This window comes from Erigeron canadensis, chromosome 3 (genome assembly GCF_010389155.1).
Source record: "Erigeron canadensis isolate Cc75 chromosome 3, C_canadensis_v1, whole genome shotgun sequence".
NCBI classification, from domain to species: domain Eukaryota; kingdom Viridiplantae; phylum Streptophyta; class Magnoliopsida; order Asterales; family Asteraceae; genus Erigeron; species Erigeron canadensis.
In genome coordinates this window covers 32625186-32646127 of record NC_057763.1, presented here as the reverse complement: position 1 = coordinate 32646127, position 20942 = coordinate 32625186, and the positions used below count along the sequence as shown (strand labels likewise).

Genomic DNA, 20942 nt, shown 5'->3' with positions numbered 1-20942 from the left:
TATTCTTTTAGCATTATATGCCTACTATATTTCTACATTTTCACCAACTAAAATTTATATAGAAGGTCAATGTAGTAGAATACGAATTTGTTGAAGACGAATCTTGGAATAGTTTACTCTTTATGTATTTTTATTGGATTTTTTGGTGATTAACTTTTTTTCTTCGTGCTGAGTATGTGTGGCAGATGGAGTGGAATATGACTGAAATGACACTAGCAACTACTGGAACTAACAGGATGAGTTTGGCATGAACAAGCGGTAATTTGAACTGACCACATGAGCAGTTGATGGTTCCTCGAACATTAATGTACCAAATGGAAACATCATCTTCGGTATACTCAAAGTTTCTTGCAACTGGTGTTGATTGCATTTCTTGGTGTTCCGTTTTTCTGCATAGTAATGCAAGTCTGTTGTCATTAACTGGCACAATGTACTTCAATTTCGATGCTGGCAATTTATTTACTCTTGTTAGGTATTTTGCACCTTATCAAATTATATTGTATCATAGAATTTGAAGTAGCCTCTCAGTATGAAAAATTTATCATTTATAAATAATGATTAGATTCCCTGGTTCTTGGATCTTACACTTATTATTTGTACAACATGAAACTTGCATTTTTTTTCCGTGACTCTGAACCCGGTTTTTCAAATATCGGGTTCGAGTGTCTTGTCAAATCAACATCACATCCTCCTGCACAAGCCACTGTTCGGTCAAAGATTCTCTGCTTTCTTTGAACCCGGCTTTTGAAAAGCCGGTTTCAAAGTCTCTTTTTTTAAGCCGGTTTGTGAAAAGCCGGTTTCGAGCCAACTTTTTTGAACCCGGCTTTTCAAAAGCCGGTTTACCCAGTTTTATAAATTGTTTTTTTCGAAAACTTGTTTGACAAAACATTCTCCATAAATCACTATTTCAAAAAAATTTTCATAAAAACAAGTACCCAAACACATTTTTTCATTACTTTAAACATGATTAGAAATACGGAAAAAAACAATGTCCAAACTAATTAAGTTTAATGAGAAGATTAAAAATAAACTCGATACAAAATTTTAAGTTCAAGAAAAACCAAGTTTGTATAGATTCATCTTTTACTAGAAAATCTTATAATTTGATTTTTTTTAGTGATTATTATTTTATAGTTTCATTAGAACAAATATATATATACCGAGATTGTTAGAAGAAAAAAATATATTATTTTATTATTCTTTGATTGAGGTCTAGATTTATATTTCTCTCAACTTAAAATCGGACAAATTATTTATTTTATCAAAATTATTAACATATATATAATTACTTAATAAAGGTTTTATTATATTCCCCTAATTCTTCCTTATAATTACCAGAGATATAAAAACATTTGATAATAGATGAGATTAAGAAAAAAAAATATAAATTTGTTTTACAAATCTGTTTTGAAAATGCTTTCAAAAACATGTTAGTTATCCATTAGTTTAGTTAAAAGTTAGAACCAGTTTGAGCCATTAATAATATATAGGGTTTAGTATCTGGGGATGTAAGTAACTTTTACATTTTGTCTATTGTGTGAATGTAACTTTCATTTGGTTCATTGTATGTAATCAACCCGTCAAATTGAACGATTAATGTAAAAGTGTATACGTGACACACCATATGAGCTGCCACATAGAAGTTTTTGATTGGTCAACCTTAAAATTTTACATTAATCGTTCAAATTTAGCGGGTTAGTTGCATACAATGAACCAAATGAAAACATTCACACAATAGAAAAAATGTAAACGTTACTTACACTTCCAGATACTTAGCCCTTAAAAATAAGCAAAATAGAACCAAATGCAAGTTGCAAGTGACTGTGCTAAAAAAGAAATAATCAAGTTAAAATTGTATATTTACAAGATTTAGCATGACGATTATCGATATCAACTATACCAACTATTACATCTTTAGTCGATTTGGCCGAATTAGCTAAATATATACCACCAAGTAAGCAAATGAGATACCATCATTAGCTATGCCATTAGGGTGGACGGTGTACCCCATAGACCAATTCGGTACCGGTCGTTCACCGGGTTGTACACCATTCCGTCCATCCGGTACCTACTGGGCGGTGGTGAGAGAATCGGGGAGGGTGATGACCGAATCTTTTTTTTTTGGTCTTTTCTTGTTCTTTTTACTTTATTTGAGTGAGGGAAAATAAGGAGTGACATTGAGGTATCCTTAAAAATGGGAAAAATATGGGAAGGAATAGAAAAGGTGGGAGAGATGTTATGGTACTCAACCCACCCTTATGACCAAGGGATGAGCAAAAGACCCGCTGACCAGCGCCCGACTCGGAACTGGCCCGAACCGACCTGTCCGAAGCCTTAACGAGTCGGGTCACGTTTTTAGTGCATTCGCGGGTCACAGGTTGGCCGGGTCGGGTGAAGGCAAAAACCGAAAAATTGTGAAGGAAACCCATGACCCACCCAAACCCGACCCGAACCTTCACGGCCCGGGTCACGGGTCACGTTTTCATACTCTCGTGGGTCGAGCAGAGTCTTGCCGAGTCGGGCTGGTTTTTGACCGTGCACATCCCTATTATGACCTATTTAATAGTCTTTGATTATGGTGTTTATTAACCTAAAATTGTCTAAGTAATCTGAAGTTTAATGCTTAAAGTGATACAAGTCATACAACAATTACCAGACCATGAGTTTAAGTATGATAAACTTTGTACTACTTTACGGTGGAAGGATGAAATTATAGATAAAAGGTGTATATGATGAACCAGATCATATAATATTCTGAGTGAATTCGAAAAAGATAAAAGTCTTTGTTGTCTCCTATGTATAGTTACAAAGACTCCTTATATAGGTTTACCAATAGTTATATAGCAACGTAACATAATAAATATATTTTGCATATGCATTTATATAAGTTTTTTCATAAATAATATCATATATCAACATGAGATAAGATATAAGAATATTTATACATTTAACCATCAAATAGCCAATAAAACAATAAAAAAGAAAAAAAAAACAACTAAAAAGTATCAACTTTATTTAAAAAGTCAAAACAAGAAAAATTTGGCAAACCGAAATTGTTAAAAATTGTTGTAACATACGAGTAATAATTTACCAAACCGATTTTTTCCCTTCTTTTCATTGACTAAAAATAAAAATAAAATTCCAAATAACTTTATCCCAAAATTTAATACTTTGTCTCTTTTCCCCCACTTTTTTAGATCTACTACAATAAAAATGATGGTAAAAAAAGAAAAAAATCCATACAAAGTAGAAAGAAAGGATGTGTATGTACAATGTATATGTATGTATCTCCTTGAGAAATGTGAGTGAAAGAAAGTGTGTATGAAGTTTACTACCATTGGATTACTGAAAACACAGTCACACTACTGTCAATCAAAACCCCCCATTTCCATTTGAGTTATTTTTAATCATTTACACAAATCAATCAAACATTAAAAATAAATTCATATCAAAATAAATTATCAAATGAATGCTTCCCATTTTTATTTAATTTTTTCAACAGTTATTTTCATTTACATCTTTCAGTTGGAAGCTCAAGCTGCCCCTGCTGCTGCTGGTATACTAAACCATACTCTGCATTCCATATATTTTTTTATTAATTTATATTTATATCATGTATATATACTTACATTATTATTATTCTGTATCTATATATAATCAAATGTAATGAACAGGCCCAGTAATTAAACAACTATCTTCCATTTTCAAGTGGACAGCTAGGTCATCATCATCTTCTAAATCATCATTATCAGGTACTTTTTTCACTTATATATATATATATATTTCTTTGTTTGATTACGTCATCGTTTTATGTTAGTAGATGTGTTTAGTCAGAAACCCAATTCGTATTGTTGTTGAGGATGCATATATAATATAGTGTATTTTGGTGATATATGTATATATATATACAGATGGGAATATTCTTCAATTTGAGGATGGTTATTTAGTAGAAACAGTAGTTGAAGGGAATCAGTTAGGGGTTGTGCCGTATTCGGTTCAGGTTTCGCAAGAAGGTGAACTATATGCTGTTGATACAGTCAATAGCAACATTGTTCGGATTACGCCCCCTTTGTCACAATGTAAGGTTTTTTCGACGTTTGACATAGTAGTAAATTTTTTATGATTGATTGATTAGGATTCTGTGTTGAATGTTGGGGGTATATTTGTGAATTTGTAGATAGTAGGGCAAGGTTGATTGCGGGGTCGTTTCAAGGTTATACTGGACATGTAGATGGGAAACCGAATGATGCTCGTTTTGATCATCCTAAAGGTGTTACTATGGATGATAAAGGAAATGTGTATGTTGCCGATACTTCTAATCTTGCCATTAGAAAGATCGGTGAAACAGGTTAGGCGTAATATTAGCACATCGATATTTGGATCTTTTTTTGAAAAAAAATACTTCGAGGGTAAATCAGTGATTCTATGAAAAGATTACTGAAAAAGAAATTGATGTGTAGGTGTGACGACAATAGCTGGTGGAAAATCAAATGTAGCAGGATACAGGGACGGGCCAAGTGAAGATGCACAGTTTTCAAGTGACTTTGATGTAATTTATGTGAGACCAACCTGCTCGTTGCTAGTTATTGATCGAGGAAATGCAGCTCTTCGACAAATTTCTTTGAATCAAGAGGATTGTGATTACCAAGATAGCTCTATAACTTCCACAGGTTTGAAGTTTGAATACCTTTCAATGTGATTAAGTATAACTTAACCTGGAATGTTATCGTTGCTTGAACCTGTCACCTTCTTATGATACGAACTTTAGGAATTCCAGACTTTATCCACACTCTAAACTTCCCTGCAGTCGGCAATATACATATAAAGTTAAACATAGATTGTGTCATTGTGATATTGATTAATAAATCCATGACTCTGGTTTTTATTCAAGTATATTCCATATCCATGTCTCTTTGTAGATTGGGATTTCAAGAGCAAGTTATAGGAGTTATGTAACTTCTTATATTGCCTTGATGCAGGGGTTTTTCCTTATCAGTATGAACATTATAGTTCAAATGCACGGGTTTCATTCAAATTGTCTGGATGTTACTTTATTTGAAATTGAAATCATTATGAGACACGTACAGAATTATTATGTCGTGGGCACATTATATATAATCTAACCATTATAATATGTAGGTTAATTATGGAAGACTAGTGCTGTTTTCACCTTCTTTTCCATGCACAATGGTTTCTTTAATATAAGTAATGTATGTCTTACCTTTTATACACTTGGCAGATCTTGTTTTGTGTATTGGTGCCATCTTGATAGGATATGCTGTATGCATCGTTCAACAAGGATATGGCTCATCGTATTTCTCTGCAGTGGTAAGAGTCTGATGTATCCTGGTTTAAATTAGAGACAATTACCCATGGCGTACTTTTTTTTTTCTTTGAACGGCATATTATTCTACTCCTACACCTAATGACACAAATGCCTGGGATGGAACCAGGACTCTCGAAAAACCCCATATTAAACCACCCCCATAAATGTGGGAAGTGAGATTCAAACCCAGGTGGATCCTCCCAAGGTCAAATACCTGACCTTACCAAAGTCAAAGTTACCTATGGCCAATACTATATTGGGGCAAATTGCTCAAGTTAGTAATGGATACGTAACGAACTTTGTTTCACCTATAAAAAAAGTTACATGCTTTAAAAAATTGATCACGGGGTGATCTTGTTACTGTTTCCAGCATGCCTGAATGAAATAAACCTGGTCAAAGTTACAAGATGTAAGCAGCAGCCAACTAATCATTTTGACATTATTTAGCGGGTATATTATGTTGAATCATAACTATTGAAAGTGGTTTACTTAAAATCGTAAAAGTGTGGAGCTAAGTTAGGTTTTTATATGTTAAAACAAAGTTTGCTAATTAAAGCAGAAGTCTGCCTAAACTTACTTCTCTATTCAACCTTCGATTCACATTATGATTTTAAGATCATGCTATCATGATAGTCTTAGAAATTTGAAAAATATTATCAGCTTATCTGGCATGTATATGACAGCATAAGGCGGAGAGTGATACTAAAAGACCAAGCAAGGAAAAACCCACTAAAACTCAAAATGTGGAAACCATTAGAGAAGAACAAGAAGCAGGATGGCCATCTTTTGGGCAACTAGTTACGGATCTATCAAAGCTCGCCCTCGAAGGCTTTGGTAACATCTTTGTTCCATGGAACCCGTTCAACAGTCCTGGGAGAGGCCTCACCCCTTTAAAAGATCATCTTATAATGCCTGAAGATGAACTTGCTCAGCAGCCGCCATTGGTACAGAAGCACAGAACGCCAACCCCTCTTTCAGAAACCCGTCATGCCCACAATCCAAATGAAAAAATTGCAGAAACAAAGCCTGCTAAACTCAGATCATCTAGCATAAAAGATCCAAGCAAGCATAGAGTCTCTAAAAGAGAAGAATATGCCGAGTTTTATGGTGGGGCTAGTGGTGAGGTTCCTCATGTTCGATCCAAGAGCCAGAAGGAAAGAACAAAGCATCGGTCTAGAGATAAACGAGCTGAAGCTGCGTATGGAGGTGAGCAAAAGACTGTTGACCCAAAACCGGTCAACTATGATGATCCCAAGTTTAGTTATATGAGAAACAAGTTTGGTGAATCATATCGTTACAATTAAAAGTTACAAAGATTTGTAGTGATGTAGACTATACATTGTCAAACACGGCCTTAACGTAAACTTAAGATATTTCTCTCATTCGGCTTGTCGTCGCTTTCATTTCCATGTAGCTTTAATGTTTGTACCGTGAAACGACGAGTGCTTGTCGAAGTTGTACGATCGGTAGGTGGTGTGGCTACCTGGTATTGGTTTGTTATGTATGGCTTCAGTTTTGGGGAAGATTTTTATCTTTTGTTTATACAAGATAAATTTATCCAAGCAAAGTATCTAATCAATTTAGTTGTCTATATTCACATGAATCTGAATGCTTAAAGGTGAAACTTTTTATCACGAGAAAGAGTAGTGAAGCTGCCCAACCACTCCTATTTAAATCTTTCTGGAAAATAATTTTTGTGCCTATAATATAACAGTAGTATAGCCACAGCTTTAAGCTCCGTCTGCTGTAAAGTTTTGAGCTTAGTAAAAGATACTTAGAATGGGTTGCATTGGATCGTCGCTAAATAAACCAAAAAGTAAGTCTTGCATAATCCAATATATAATGTTACTCTTCGATATTCTTTCTTGATTCCTGAGGATGGAAAATTCTTCATCGACGTATTCATTTCTGTAGCAGGAACGGTGAAAAAGATAAGGAAGCCAAAGCCTTGGAAGTTCCCAAGGCCGGTTACATGGAGTCAACTACTGCAGATGCGTGATGAGTTCTGGGATACGGCTCCTCATCATGGTGGCAAAAAAGGTAAAAACAAGAGGTCTTTGGACGATTACATTCATTGTATGTGATGGCAACAAATGGATTTTACACTTTATAGGCCATGTGCAGTATTTAACTTTGGATTTTCTATTCGAATCAGACTTTTTTAATAGTGACATATAGGCACTATAATTTTAAGACCCTAATCTGAAGACCCTAAAAAGTCGGTGGCCATTTGTGATCACATTTAGTCACTTATCATGAACAAGACCCGACCCTAATAGAGCCCGACTAAAGACTAGGATGCAAAAGGCCTGATTTGGGGACAATGGTCCCAACAAGGATCGGTTCTATGTTTTTCTTGCTAATTTACATTATTAGAAACTTTATATTCAAATTAAAGTTCTAAAACTTTTAAAAACCAAAACACAATTTAATTGTATTCATCATTCAAGGACAACAGTATTAATGTACTGAAAATTTCAAATTGTTGTGCATCTTTCTGATAAATTTTTATGGATTATGCAAAAAGAAATATGGGACGCAATACATGCAGCAGCTGAGGCTGACATAGAGCTTGCTCAAGCAATTGTGGACAGTGCAGGGGTGGTGGTGCATAAACCTGACATGACAGTTTGTTATGATGAAGGAGGTGTTACTTTTACACATCTCTTCTCTTTTTCATGTCTTCCTCTACATGGAACTGAAGATCAAATGTATTACCGGGTTGTAACCCATACATAGCATTATAGCAATGATCTTCAGATTCCATTTCCAAGCACTCTGTTCACATTCTGAATAACTTATCAGATAGTAGTTTTTTATAAAAAATATTAACAGATTTTTCCATATTTGCAGGTACCAAATATGAAATACCAAGGTATGTGTTGAGCGAACCAACAAACTTGATACAACTGAGATGAAAGAAGATGAAGCACAAGTACAATCATAGCTAAACTTTTGAGTAGTTTTTTGGACCTGGTTCAGTTTTACTTCTGAACTTTAACAGGCTTACGATTTCATTGTGATACCAACACCAAAGTATCACTTTCTGATAGTATTTAGGCATATTTTTGTGATGTTTTCCAACAATTCTATGAAAAAATAAATTACAACTCGTGTATTTGTGTAAACTTGAAAGCCTAACTCCTAATTTCAATGTACAAAAATAAAAATACAAAGGGGATAACATGATTGGGTACACCAGGAATAAAGCAGAAACAACATAAAACCCTACATAATCAAAATTACAGTTCCATGGATATTCACGAAAGCCTGCAAACTTGCCTGGTTAAACTTTTTTCTTGAAGAAAGACATGATATTCCCCTGCTTAGGATCCTTAACAGCGGTTTTCTTGTTTCCCGCTTTGCCTGTTGCATGTGATGGGGCATTACCAACTGCAGGTGACTTCTTCGGAACTGCTGCAGGGGGCCTGAATTCAAATATCCAACTATGAGAATAACATCCTCTATTCATATCCTCTTCTAGAAAATAAAAGCAGCCTATAATCTCAGCATTAGTTAGTAAAGGTGGTAACATATGCGGGCTGGGTAACTGGTCAAATAGGTTTTGGTTGAAGCACTCTATCTTTAGTATGGAACAAGTGAACAACACGGATTAGGTTGGTTGACCCAGCCAGTTTTCATTATAACTAATGTGTTACTTATTATTTCAAAAACATATTCAACAATTCAAGTAAATGATAACATCATGTTTATTGTCTATTTCTTATCCTTTATGTCAATGTAACATCATTAACACAAGGAATTACGGAAGCAAATGAGCAGTGAAGATTAATGAGCTAATGGTTGAAACTGAAAAAAAATTTCATGTAGTAGAATGTGAAAGCATGATGAGTTAATGACTGTAGTGTGTTTCTGTTTAATATCCATCTCCAGAAATCTAAATGAAAGCATCATAACTTTTCAACCTTGTGAAGTTCTATTTGTCTAACACCATTTTGGTAGAAACCAAACTTTAAAAGGCCAAGAAACTGCTTAGGATATTGAAATTGGCAACCATGATATACAATCCAATATGATTTAGTATAGCTAAAGACGGAACAACTCAAATGGTTATCACCTGTTCACAGCATTGCTTGCATTATTATTGTCAACTTTTTCTTTGCTTGTTTTGACCTCAGGTTTCGTCTCTTTCTCATCATCCTCCCAAACCACCTCAGTTACTGATAAACAATCAATAAGATGAAGTATACATCGTCAAAATAAAACATACATATGTAAAATACAGAGCATTAATTAGCATAAAGTGAAACCTAAAGTTAATTTAGTGGTAATGAGCACAGCTGACAGCGAGTTGTTAAGGACAGAAAGAATATGAACTAAAAAGAAATTTCAGGATAGCTAATTCGCTTTACTTGCGTGGCTCAGTAAATTACCATCATGGCTGTTATCCAAATATAAACCAGAACCTAACCAGCAAGCCAATCGAACAATACACTTCTAAAGCATATCTCCAAACGAACCAAAACTAAATGCAGGCAAGAAACACATATATTGGGTTGTCTCTTATAAAGTACAAACAAATGAAACGATGTTTAACAACGATGGGTAGAAGATACACTACTAACAAAGAAAAGTAGTCCACAATCTTTACTATATTAAACTTTAATCTCTTCAGTAATAAATAACGTGGTACGGGGATATATCTGTCAGGACTAGCTTTGGCAAGTTTGTCATAAACAAAGAAACTTCTATCATGAATGCAAGTCATTTTAACCTTTTCTCTATTTAAGATATTAAATCTTCAGGGGCATGTTTAACTAAATTTGTTTGGCTAAAGTTCCTACTAACAAAAAGTAGCAACTTCAACCCTATACGTGCATGAATGGGTCAGTTTGGGTTATGGTATATTAATAACAGGGGTCAAGTAGATAAATCAAAAAACTTTCTTACAAGAAAAGAGGTCAAAAGTTACCAAATGAGTACTTTTCATGAATTAACCTTCATAGTTCAATTTATCAAAAAGTACAATTAAATAGTCATACTTGACAGTTGACACACCAAGTAATTATTAAAGCATTAGTATTTGTTGAAAAAAACATGTTTCGGGTTATCATCCAACCAAACTTGTTTCAGGTTATCACACAACCAAACTTGTTTCGAGTTATCACCCAACTTGACCCTATTTTGACCCAATCTTGTTTATTTCATTGCCTAACCCTTGTTTATTTCCACATCTACTGCAAACACAGAAATGCACTCAACCTAAGGTTTTGGAGAAAGCAAATCATCAGAAAACATATAGAAAGCCTTTTCCAAAATCATACCTTCTCTCCCACGCTCATCGATACGTGTCTTCAAAACTTTTCGCTTTTTAGGCACATTTTGAGCAGCATTGCTTGCTTTATTCTTCTGATTTACCTCATCCTTGTCAGGACATCTATTCTCATTTAAAGTAGTATTTGTGTCATGACTTTCTTCTTTCAATATAAGCTTAGGAACATCATCTGGTACCTTCTCCTCCTTAACCTTCACTTTCTCTTCTTTTTGTTCGTCAAAATCAAGATTTTTGTTTTCCAAACCCAAAGTTCTAGAACTTTTCTTTAAATCAGCCTGCTTTTTTGGAGGATCTGGTGAGGCAAGGTTTACTGCATCTGGAATCTCATCCTCTTCATCAGAGGAATCAATGACAACCCTCCTCTTTCTATTATTTCCTTCACCATTAGATCCTCTCTTGCGGTTCATTTTCCGAGCATCATCGTCACTGCTTTCATCCTCTGCCAATTCGTTTGCATGTATCTGAGCATCTGCAAAAGTTTAGTGTAGTCAGATAGCGCATTTAAAATAAACATTCAACAATATAACATTTCAGCAAAACCACTGCAAGTAAACAAACCATTAGAGAAAGGAACAACATTGTCGGTTTTCACCGAGGCAGAATCGGGTTTTGGTTTTGCAGAAGCACGACCCCACATACTAGCCAATGAGCTCGCAGTCCCAGAAGAGCTTTTATCACTCTGGGCTTTCTTATTGTTAGCAGGCAATACAGAAACTTGCTCCTTTTTTGCAACTGGTTTAGGGTTGGGGTCCAACTGCTCAACCTTTTTTTCTTGGCGAACTGAAGTGTTAGAAGTTTGATTAGACGTACTAGCTCGTAATGGTCCCGCGACTCCTACATTTTGTAATGAAGGACATGCACTGCTTATAGGCATACCCTCAATACTGCGTTTTACAAATGAATTTGAAACCCCACAAAACCTGAAGAAAGAAAAGGACAAATGTGAAGAACCTAAATATGTAACAACCATCTAATAATGAACGTAAGTTAAAAATGACAAGCCCACCTATTATCCCGCAAACAATTAACAACATTTGGAGGCTCCTTAAAGAGCTGTTCTGATTGTATATATTCAGTATTCCATATAACAGCTGGATCCTTAGGAACACAAGCTTGAACACTATAAACTTGAACCGAGTAACCTTCACCAAATTCCTTTTTGGCTTCTGCACAAAAAGGATATAAACTCTGAACATCCTTAATGTCGGAGAAGCATAGAAGCAGTTATAAACAGAAAAATAAATTTTTAATTAAAACCAGCTCAATCACAAATAAATCAAGTACACGCATACAACTGCACAATCCAAATTTATTACATGCCATACTAGTAAAAAAAAAAGAAGGTAAATCGGGGGGAACCTTTTATCCCTGGTACCGCATTGGTACTAACATGTCATACTAGTAATACAGAACCTGACCTGAAAGCTTAGAGCGCAAAACAAGCTTTACATGGTAAGCTCCTGGATTATTTTTCAGCCATCCAGATAGCGAATATATAACTTCCAGTTGACTTCCATGATTATCCACAAACTCTTGAAGCAGCCTATGCACAAAAATGTTATTCGAACTTTCATAAAAACGAGTAAACCCGACCCAAAAACGATCCAAAAATGAAAGACAGAAAAAACTCACCTCTTTGCGGTATTTGATGACACCAAATAGTTCCTACTCAGCCACTTGTACGAAACCTAACAAGAACAACCATGAACTCAAAGATAAAAACAGCGTCCACAAAACAAAAGAGTGCAAACTGCGTATAAATATAATCAACTATACACGTTTTACTATTGTACACATATTGAACTTTAAAACTTACATTTCAATTTATCAAACATCGATTTCTTTCCGACATACACATCTCGTGGCTAGTAAATTAAAAAAATTTTCATTAACGTGACGTAAAAACTATATAATTTAACCGCATCCCACATCAATAAATTCAACGCTTTACAAGTTATAAAAGGTCAGATACAAACTATGGCAGCTCATTAACTAAAAGAAGATCATTACACTTATTTCTAAAAAAATTCCAACACACATACAATAGCAAAACATGTATAGTCTAATTTACTGTTATGTAGCATTTCCAATCGAAAGAATGGTACGAAAATCTCGACTTTTTGCTATTACATGTATCTCTTTTCATCAAGTAATTGATATATATTCAGTTTTCATGCTGACGTAAGTTGTCGATGCATTTACAAGTTATAAAAGATCAAATAGATAGAAATTCGTTCAGATTATTATCATTCAAAAGTCCAATTTTACCAAATTCATTCTGGTGCTTTTAGTTAGGGTTTTTAGTATAGAAATATTGTACTTCAATTCATAAAACTAGATTAATCATAAATATGATATAATTATAATTAGTTAATATACAAATATAGATATAGATAGATATAGATACCACTTGAAGCTGATCGGAAACAAGGGCTTGAATTTCGTCAAGAATACCTAGGGTTTCAATATCCCCCATATCCTTTTTTTTTTTTTTATCTGATTTTATGTCTGTGTGTTTTTGTTATATGTGGATCTATTTTTTCACAAAGATTTATTTATTTATTTGCTTATTCTTTGATTTCCCGCCATTTCCTTTTACCCTCCTTTTTTTTCGCCCTCTCTTTTCTTTCTATGAAGGATTTTATGTTTATTTTATATTTTATTTATAGAGAGATACAGTGCATACATATTTGAGTTTCTGTTTGACCCGTTGACTCTTTGGACCTGCTCGCTTCAAGCCACAAACGAGTAGAAAATTTAATCATGTTATTCGAAACAAGAGGTCTCGAGTTTGGACCAATTTTATTAAGTCTTGAAAATGGTCAGGGAAATGTTCTAAACCTAACTATGAAGTGTACATCTAAGCTAAATAAAATTCGTCTTTCTTAGTTAAAATAAATAAGGAAAAGCTCGCTATGTGCAATCCTAAGTGTTCTTTCAACGTAACTAGATTATGTCTAGCTATCATGAGCCAAGTTCGGATGATTAAACGAATATAGCCAACGCATAAAATCGATTCAAAGTGGATTGGTTTTGTTTTAAACACAATTTTTTTAAGTATAGATTTTTGACACTAAATCATGTTATCGAAGTAGCCTTTGGGCGTTGCCTAACTTGTTTTTAAGACATGGACATTAGAAAAAAACATAGGTCTTAAAAATCAAGAAGTAACATAACTAGATTCATTACAAGGGTTCTTTGATAAAGCTGATCAATTGGCCGGGTCATTATCAATGGAGACCACTAAATCATCGATTTACCTTTTAACAAGCACATCAAATAAATATAAGTTTTATTCTTCCATACAAATAATACCCATAAAAGAATCATCCATCTGTATAGGCAGATGAAGAACACAAATTCATAAGAAGCCTGTACAAGTTATGGGTGTGATAAAATGATAATATGCTTGTTTGCTATTACTACTATATATAGCACACACCTTTATAGAGATTGTATGTTCGAATCTATATGTTGTATACATATTGTGCGTTTGCACATGTTTGATGTTTCTCTTCAAATGGATCTAAATATAAAATGTCTAATCTGTTTTTCAATCACCTATTCATAGTGTATTATTCACTATTGAGATACATATGTATGATATTTCCAATACTTAAATTACAACAATACACTTTTATCAATCATGAGACGTATAAGATTGTACCACTCTTGAAATTTACAGTCTAGCGTTCTTTTGGTTCTCAATTCTCATTGAAGATGTAAACCTCATCGTATCCCTTCCTGCAACCAAAAGCATAAAAAACAAAAATTACAACAGACTGATACAATACATTATCGACCCAAACCGAATGCAGCTGCTTTTTGTTATTTATTTAGGGATGCCTCAGTAGCAGTTTCGTAACAAGTGGTATCAAAGCTGGGTTGGGCTAAGTGGTGATGTGGATAGTTCCCCGTCTACCCGGTTTGAGGGTAGGATTGTTGGGTGTAAACCCAAATCCACGTTGGAAGCTGAAATAACTCTAAACATGTATATTAGCTTATGGGTTCCCTCTATCAGTCTATCACCATACGGTTTTAAGGGGGAACCCCATTAGGCATGTATCGGGCTTGATGACTTAGGACTTGGGTGAAAAGAATCCTATCAAATATACAGCCAATATGAGAAATAATTACAGTAATAATCATACTTATTAACGTCCAATAGTGATTCATTTAAACCTTCATAGTTCAATAAGGCCGACAACTTACCCAGCTGCCCCACAATAAGTGGGTTTGTAATTGTAAATAAGGTTATCCAACACTTTCTGATTAGGCGGCCTGTTGAGGGATTTTCTAGCCTCGCTGCAAATACAAAATTAATCTCTGTTAGATCTTAATTGCTCAAGAGTTTTAGTTGAACTTTTCTCAAGATAAAAGCTAGAGCAAACACTTTCCGGATATTCAAAAATGATATTTCCTGGTATTAAAATGCTTGGAAAACCCAAATAAACATGACTTGTTAAGAGTTGATGAGCATACCTCACGAAAAAGTTGGCAACATTTTGAGTCACTTGAATTGCATCATATGAATGTGGAATCGCCGACGAGGCCCACTCAAAAGCATTTTTCTGCATCATGCAGCATTTACTTAAAATTGGCCCCTTTTGGTGGTTTGTTATACTACTGTAAGCAAGCAACATCAACATCGAGGCTATTCTCTAAGTTAGAGGTCATTCTCCTCAAAGAAGGTTTTGCTTGGGGCCAAGAAAGGTGATTTTGTCAAACGTCTTTTTTAGGTGCTGTGAGACAATTCGACTATAAAAAGGATACATGATGATCCGTAAGTGAAACAAAGACTAAAGTCAAGAGTGATCAAGGAACTTGTTCAAATTACACTGCAGTTACCGGCTCTTAAAAGAGTCTTTACATTTTAGATTACAACTCAATTTTAAGTTTGATAGGTGGGATTTCTTGTTAAAGATCGTGGTACTTTTAATGGTAAGAGTTTGAAAGGATGAGCTGAAAAGGGGTCATGGTGATGGGACTTAGAGGGAATTAGAAACAGATTGTTTCTTTTCCTTATCATATCATATGCAGATATTGGGATTGTATCAGAAATACTATAGAAAACAACGGTACAGATACAAGTTCTTGTTGAAAATCATGTATATCATTTAGAAAATAAGAAAAATCAGCAGCGAACACCATAGAGGAAAGATGGAAGCTTTTTGCAAGTGAGTGGCATATCTAAAATGGAAGTTTATAAGATCTTTATGCTATATTGCTAAACAAAAAACATTAAGTAGCATCATATGACTTCTAGGCATCTATGCATACCACGCCATTATGTATTGGGCTCATTGCAATAGTAGATAAATGAGATAAAATGATAACATCAATACCTCAGGATGCCATTGGACAGCAGTGACCGGATAGCTTTCTGATTGAACTGATGATACATATACCTATTTAATATATGAAAGACATTAAATGTTTTAACCAGAGAGAAAGTTAACCCAGATAAACGATTTTATATTATTGTCTGTAAGTTATTAGTAAGGTGCCACATGATTAAGCTATTGACCTTGTTATTTTCATCAGCGGTAGTTGTTAAGATCTTGAAGAAACTGCACAGCTCTGTTGTCCGTTGAAATGTTACAGGTGATATACCGTACTGTTACATTATTATTTTGAAAGTTACCATACTTGTTTTTTAGAATGGCATAGAAAGTTACCATACTGTTACATAAACAAATCAAACCCACGATAAAACTTCCATATACTTGTTAACTTGTATGCAAGTTTGCTAATCTGGACTTCAGGTAAATTTAAAATACATTTTAGAAAGTATACCACACAATGTTGAACTCACTTTATGGTTTTGCATTACCAGGCATTCTTTGCTCAACTTTTCAACCAACTCAGGAGGGAATCTGTAAAAAAACAAAGAATAAACAAAAGAAGGGGGTGGGGATAACAGAAAAAAACAGAGCAAAACACAACTGTACAAGATACACTTGCAGCTAAATCTATGGTACACCAAGTAACTACCAAACCTCGTAATACCTTTGAAACAAAGTTCCTTCAATATTAATGTTCTTCATGAACTGAAGTGTAGACGCTTGATCCGATGCACTAAAGTCTTCAAGGATGTTATTATTCTAGGTACATAAAAGCACAAACAAATAATTATACCTAAGTAAGGAAGAGGGATTGAACAGAAAGATACTTTAATTAACTGAAGTCCAAATTGTGAAAATGGTGAATAACTGCATTTTGTATTAAGCAAGTACAGACCTTGTTGGTTTCAAGGCCCCAAATATACACACAACACATGCACTTATATGAATATGTATGAAATATATGTAGATATAGACAAAAGAGATGGCTCCTGTGTTTTGAAAAAGTTACCGTATTCAATTATGAAAGGGTATTTCTATTGAATAAACAAAGTGGCTTATATAGTTTATGGGCACCATAAAAACAATAAAAATGCTTGTGGACCTAAACGTGTACTACTGCCTATCTGAACTTACACCATATTACCCAGTCAAACTAAAGACCAATTTACACCCAATTAAATAAATATAAATACAAAACTAATGACACACAGTTCAAGTCTGCATCTCAAGAGCCATGCATTTTTAACTTATTCCATGCAACTTATAAAAGCTAGACCATCTCCATTGGCACATCATACGTGACCTGCTAAACTGTGATTCTTGAACACGACCTGATTAACCCAACAGACTTTGAGTATATTATATGAAAAGGTAGACAAGAAATGCAATCAAAACTGGATGAACAATGAAATAATGCAAAAACAATAAGTAAAACATAGTTGAGCATGGCTTACTTTGCTAATAATCATCGTTAGAAGTTCAAAACCTAAGCATATGGCAAGCAATGGGAAATGTTCACCTGCATCATTTCTTTTAAGGACTTGCTGCAAAAGCAGAAGACAATAGAGGCCAATAATGTCAAGTATGCATGACTGCAAATTAACAACGTTTAAAGTTTCATTCATAGGCTACCGTAACTAGTTTGAGATTAAAGATTTGTTGTCGTAGTCGGATAATTGTCACATGGGCCTTAAAATTAATTGCAATTGTAAAGAGGTGGTTTTCTAATGATGTAAAGGTTTCAAATGTGGCTTTGAAAAGATCTGTATTGTCACTCTTTTTGGTACATTGAAAGTAAACTAGTTGCATGATTTTTACTTTTTCCTTATAACCCCGTGCATGTACTTGTAGAAAAAGGTGCACATACCTTAAAAACTTCCTCAATGACGTCAAAGTAGAGACCAGTTTTAGCCCATCCGCCGGTAAAAAGCACTCCATTGACCAGATTGAGTTTCTACAATCCAATTGCACAAATTACCTTAATTCACATCACTCTTAAGAAATAACTTTAAAGCATAATGCGAAAGATCGAACTCAACTTGACGAACCTACCACTAGCAGCACAAGTAAATTAAATATAAGTAACTGCATCTACTTGAAAGTATACAAATATAAATATCATGTTCACATTTCACAACCATCGATTTTTGGTGAATGCTACAGCTCTTAATCTCTTATTACAATCGGACCTGACAAATACTGAAATACATTCGATTTACTCACCTACTCAAAATACACAAACTAGATTTCAAATAGTAACACGTGTTTGAAAATGAATTCAACTTCAATATAAAGTCTATTGTATGTATATATCTAGTGGTACTTTTGCTAACCTGCCATCCATAATATTGTTATATCCATACATATAGCATGTATGTATATATATATAGCCGTTTATCACATGCGAACAAGAAACGTGAACAAATTTATTCACAAGTTCACAAAAGGCAACTTTGAAGGTTTCTTAAAAAGGTTTCTTCTACAACATACATTTTTATATCATTTCACATGTGAATGAAAAAAAAAAACATGGTGAACAGATATATATATATATATATATATATATATATATTTTAAGTTCTTACAAAAAAAATGGTTTTCATAATAAGGAAACTCTCTCTCTCTCTGTCTCTCTCTCTATATATATAGGTAGTGTTTTTTTTATATATGTATCTAACTTAACTCCTCGAAATTATATAGCAATGTACATACCTTACTTTTAAATTATAAAACTAAACATATATAAAATTATAAAAGGAAATACATACAGTTTGGATATTGTGAAAAGGTTCATTAAAAATAAGGGGAATGACTCTGGCACCAGCAGATTCAACAAACTTGACATAACTAGCAGCTATATATGAACCATTTGTAGCATTACTGAGCCGGCCTGACGCTCCATCGCCGGGATGGGTAACTATTCCAATTACTGGACGGTAATTAATGTTAGGGTCAGGTGAAGGACACGTGGACGTGGAAGTGGCCGTTGACTTATTAGAAGAAGGTAAGAATATGTTGGACTCTTCATCGTTATAATAGAAAGGAACAGCAGCGGTAACTTTAGTGAAAATCAAAGGAGGAATCGAAATAATAAGAATAATAGGGATCCATATGTGAGGTTTTGACATTGAATTGAAAGTGGAGGTTAATGATTTGATAGTCGCCGGTGACAATTAATAAGTAAAACACCACAACAGTCAACACCACTGGGGAAGAACTCCGGAAGTCCGGATCAAATGTCAATTTGTAAATTTGTATCTATATCATAGATATTTTTATTTAAATTTTGTTTCTATATTAATAGATCAAGCGTTGATCATTTTGTATTTTTGGGGGGTGTTTCTTTAAGTTTAAACGAGCATGGTATCTGTATAATGTGGCGACAGTAGTGGGAAAGCGGTCTGCCTTATTAGGATTTTGGTTAGTTATGTAAAGAGAAAAAAAAAATCCAATGGCAAATAAGGTATTTCAAATACAGAAATATTTAATAAGGGAGATTTGTTTTATTAGGGAGTAAAGATGATTAATGGAAAATGATTAATCAATTTAATTAAATAATCTAAAAATTCTTTTAAGATGATGTTACGAGGAAAAGTCAGGGTTATTAGATAAACACCCTAAAAATAAAAAAATGTTACACAATAGTTACATACGAAAGTGTAAAATTGTGCTTAATAAACATCACATGTGGAAAGGGTTATTAGAGATTATCAAATTTGCTCTTAATGAATTAATTTACACTCCAAACATTTATTTTAATAATTAACAATTTAAGCAATTGTCTTTTTAAATATTTCACTATCACCTTTACATCAACCTACACCCCTTGACACCGCTACCGCCACTAATAATACCGTCACCGACACCACTAAACCGCCCTCCCCGCCACTGCCGCCGAATTGCGCAGATACTATGCTCGTATAATCAAGTATTTATGATTCATATAAAAATGGTAATTATCATATTGAATTAATGAGTATTAAATGTAATATTTGATAATTTAAAAAATACAGACTTCATTAAATGCATCATTAAATACAACACTAATGGTTGTATTTAACGTGTATAAAACAACTTGTATCTTCCACATTAAAAGTCCACCCCTGATTTTCATGGTAAATGTACAAATAATTTATGCACTTTAAACACATGTTGTATTTAGCAAACCCCTTGATTTTATTACACACATTTAGTCTTTTTTTTTCTCAATAATTTTCAGATGTAAGTCAGTATACACTCAATATTGCTAGTGTTATTACCTGATTAAAATAAACTTTCAACTATGTTTAATTAGATTAGCTAATGAACAAATAATTAAATAATAAATAATATTGATTTATTAGCTAAAAACATAAATGATCATTATTTATCTATTAGTTTAACATATTATTTTATGCAATAATATAAATATAAAGAGTTTTATTATATTAGATTTATTTTTGTTTATTAACTAGATAATGTAAATGATACCTAAAAAGTAAGATATATGGTGGAGTCTGAGACTGAAAAGTCTTGGGTTCAAATATTGGTGTAAGCAAAATGCTCTCAGAAATAGAGACATGAGTTTTTTCAGTATGAGCTTCTACTGAAATTGGAGTTGGATATATGAAGAGACATGTCGCTAAGTCTAAATTTGGTGTTTAAAAAAAAAATTAAGATATAAGTTATTCAATTCAAGTGTACTGTACTCAACTTTAGGCCAACAAATCTATATCTATACTATCTTATAAATCATTTTAACCTTTTTTAAAATCTTAACAGATAATTTGAACTACCTAAATTACCCTTATTCTTTATTTACTAATTTAAACATCTCTACCTAATATATTTATAATACCCTTAAACCTCAACCACTCATTTTTTCTCTCTACTCAAATCTTTATCACTTATTTTTTTCTCCCTCTTCCACAAATCAATTTATTCTTTTAATTTATTCAAAATCTTTTATCTCAAAAACCGTATATCGATAAATTAT

The 20942-nt window shown here is 33.6% G+C and overlaps 4 protein-coding genes across 5 annotated transcripts; 2 read left to right on the top strand and 2 right to left on the bottom strand.

Moving 5' to 3' along the window:
• The first annotated feature begins 3320 nt into the window (after window positions 1–3320).
• Window positions 3321–6849, top strand: LOC122591097. The gene is made up of 7 exons (XM_043763300.1): window positions 3321–3556; window positions 3675–3752; window positions 3912–4079; window positions 4178–4348; window positions 4461–4670; window positions 5240–5328; window positions 6010–6849. Exons 1-7 carry the CDS (start codon window positions 3466–3468, stop codon window positions 6628–6630), a joined length of 1428 nt encoding a protein of 475 aa, XP_043619235.1. The 5' UTR covers window positions 3321–3465; the 3' UTR covers window positions 6631–6849.
• A 187-nt stretch (window positions 6850–7036) lies between these two features.
• LOC122591098 (ubiquitin domain-containing protein 1-like) lies at window positions 7037–8454 on the top strand. 2 transcript variants are annotated; one of them, XM_043763302.1, is made up of 4 exons: window positions 7037–7142; window positions 7244–7366; window positions 7854–7973; window positions 8180–8454. In XM_043763302.1, exons 1-4 carry the CDS (start codon window positions 7106–7108, stop codon window positions 8242–8244), a joined length of 345 nt encoding a protein of 114 aa, XP_043619237.1. In that variant the 5' UTR covers window positions 7037–7105; the 3' UTR covers window positions 8245–8454. The 2 variants fall into 2 exon arrangements, with proteins under 2 accessions (XP_043619237.1, XP_043619236.1); XM_043763301.1 differs by having other exon boundaries at window positions 7241–7366.
• LOC122591096 (DNA polymerase delta subunit 3) lies at window positions 8392–13250 on the bottom strand. Its single transcript, XM_043763299.1, has 8 exons — window positions 13030–13250; window positions 12255–12310; window positions 12041–12165; window positions 11629–11788; window positions 11181–11542; window positions 10612–11091; window positions 9405–9507; window positions 8392–8754 (listed from the first exon to the last, which is right to left on the bottom strand). Exons 1-8 carry the CDS (start codon window positions 13096–13098, stop codon window positions 8613–8615), a joined length of 1497 nt encoding a protein of 498 aa, XP_043619234.1. The 5' UTR covers window positions 13099–13250; the 3' UTR covers window positions 8392–8612.
• A 762-nt stretch (window positions 13251–14012) lies between these two features.
• On the bottom strand, window positions 14013–19225 carry LOC122592401 (gamma-glutamyl hydrolase 2-like). The gene is made up of 10 exons (XM_043764618.1): window positions 18736–19225; window positions 17835–17921; window positions 17422–17511; window positions 16632–16726; window positions 16438–16498; window positions 16150–16239; window positions 15968–16030; window positions 15105–15193; window positions 14835–14927; window positions 14013–14366 (listed from the first exon to the last, which is right to left on the bottom strand). The coding sequence occupies exons 1-10, from the start codon at window positions 19093–19095 to the stop codon at window positions 14327–14329; spliced, it is 1068 nt and encodes a 355-aa protein (XP_043620553.1). The 5' UTR covers window positions 19096–19225; the 3' UTR covers window positions 14013–14326.
• Between the last annotated feature and the right edge of the window lie 1717 nt (window positions 19226–20942).

Excerpts from the sequence above, each read along its gene's own strand:
- LOC122591097 (XM_043763300.1), top strand. The coding sequence starts at position 3,466 with ATGAATGCTTCCCATTTTTATTTAATTTTTTCAACAGTTATTTTCATT. Across the intron at positions 4,080-4,177 it reads TACGCCCCCTTTGTCACAAT|ATAGTAGGGCAAGGTTGATT; the intron begins GTAAGGTTTTTT and ends GTGAATTTGTAG. Across the intron at positions 5,329-6,009 it reads CATCGTATTTCTCTGCAGTG|CATAAGGCGGAGAGTGATAC; the intron begins GTAAGAGTCTGA and ends TGTATATGACAG.
- LOC122591098 (XM_043763301.1), top strand. The coding sequence starts at position 7,106 with ATGGGTTGCATTGGATCGTCGCTAAATAAACCAAAAA. Across the intron at positions 7,367-7,853 it reads TCATCATGGTGGCAAAAAAG|AAATATGGGACGCAATACAT; the intron begins GTAAAAACAAGA and ends TTATGCAAAAAG. Across the intron at positions 7,974-8,179 it reads AGTTTGTTATGATGAAGGAG|GTACCAAATATGAAATACCA; the intron begins GTGTTACTTTTA and ends CCATATTTGCAG.
- LOC122591096 (XM_043763299.1), bottom strand. The coding sequence starts at position 13,098 with ATGGGGGATATTGAAACCCTAGGTATTCTTGACGAAATTCAAGCCCTT. Across the intron at positions 12,311-13,029 it reads TTTCCGATCAGCTTCAAGTG|GTTTCGTACAAGTGGCTGAG; the intron begins GTATCTATATCT and ends TGTTCTTGTTAG. Across the intron at positions 11,543-11,628 it reads AATTGTTTGCGGGATAATAG|GTTTTGTGGGGTTTCAAATT; the intron begins GTGGGCTTGTCA and ends TTCTTTCTTCAG.
- LOC122592401 (XM_043764618.1), bottom strand. The coding sequence starts at position 19,095 with ATGTCAAAACCTCACATATGGATCCCTATTATTCTTATTATTTCGATT. Across the intron at positions 16,031-16,149 it reads CCGCTGATGAAAATAACAAG|GTATATGTATCATCAGTTCA; the intron begins GTCAATAGCTTA and ends TATATTAAATAG. Across the intron at positions 14,367-14,834 it reads ACTTATTGTGGGGCAGCTGG|GAAGGGATACGATGAGGTTT; the intron begins GTAAGTTGTCGG and ends TTTTGGTTGCAG.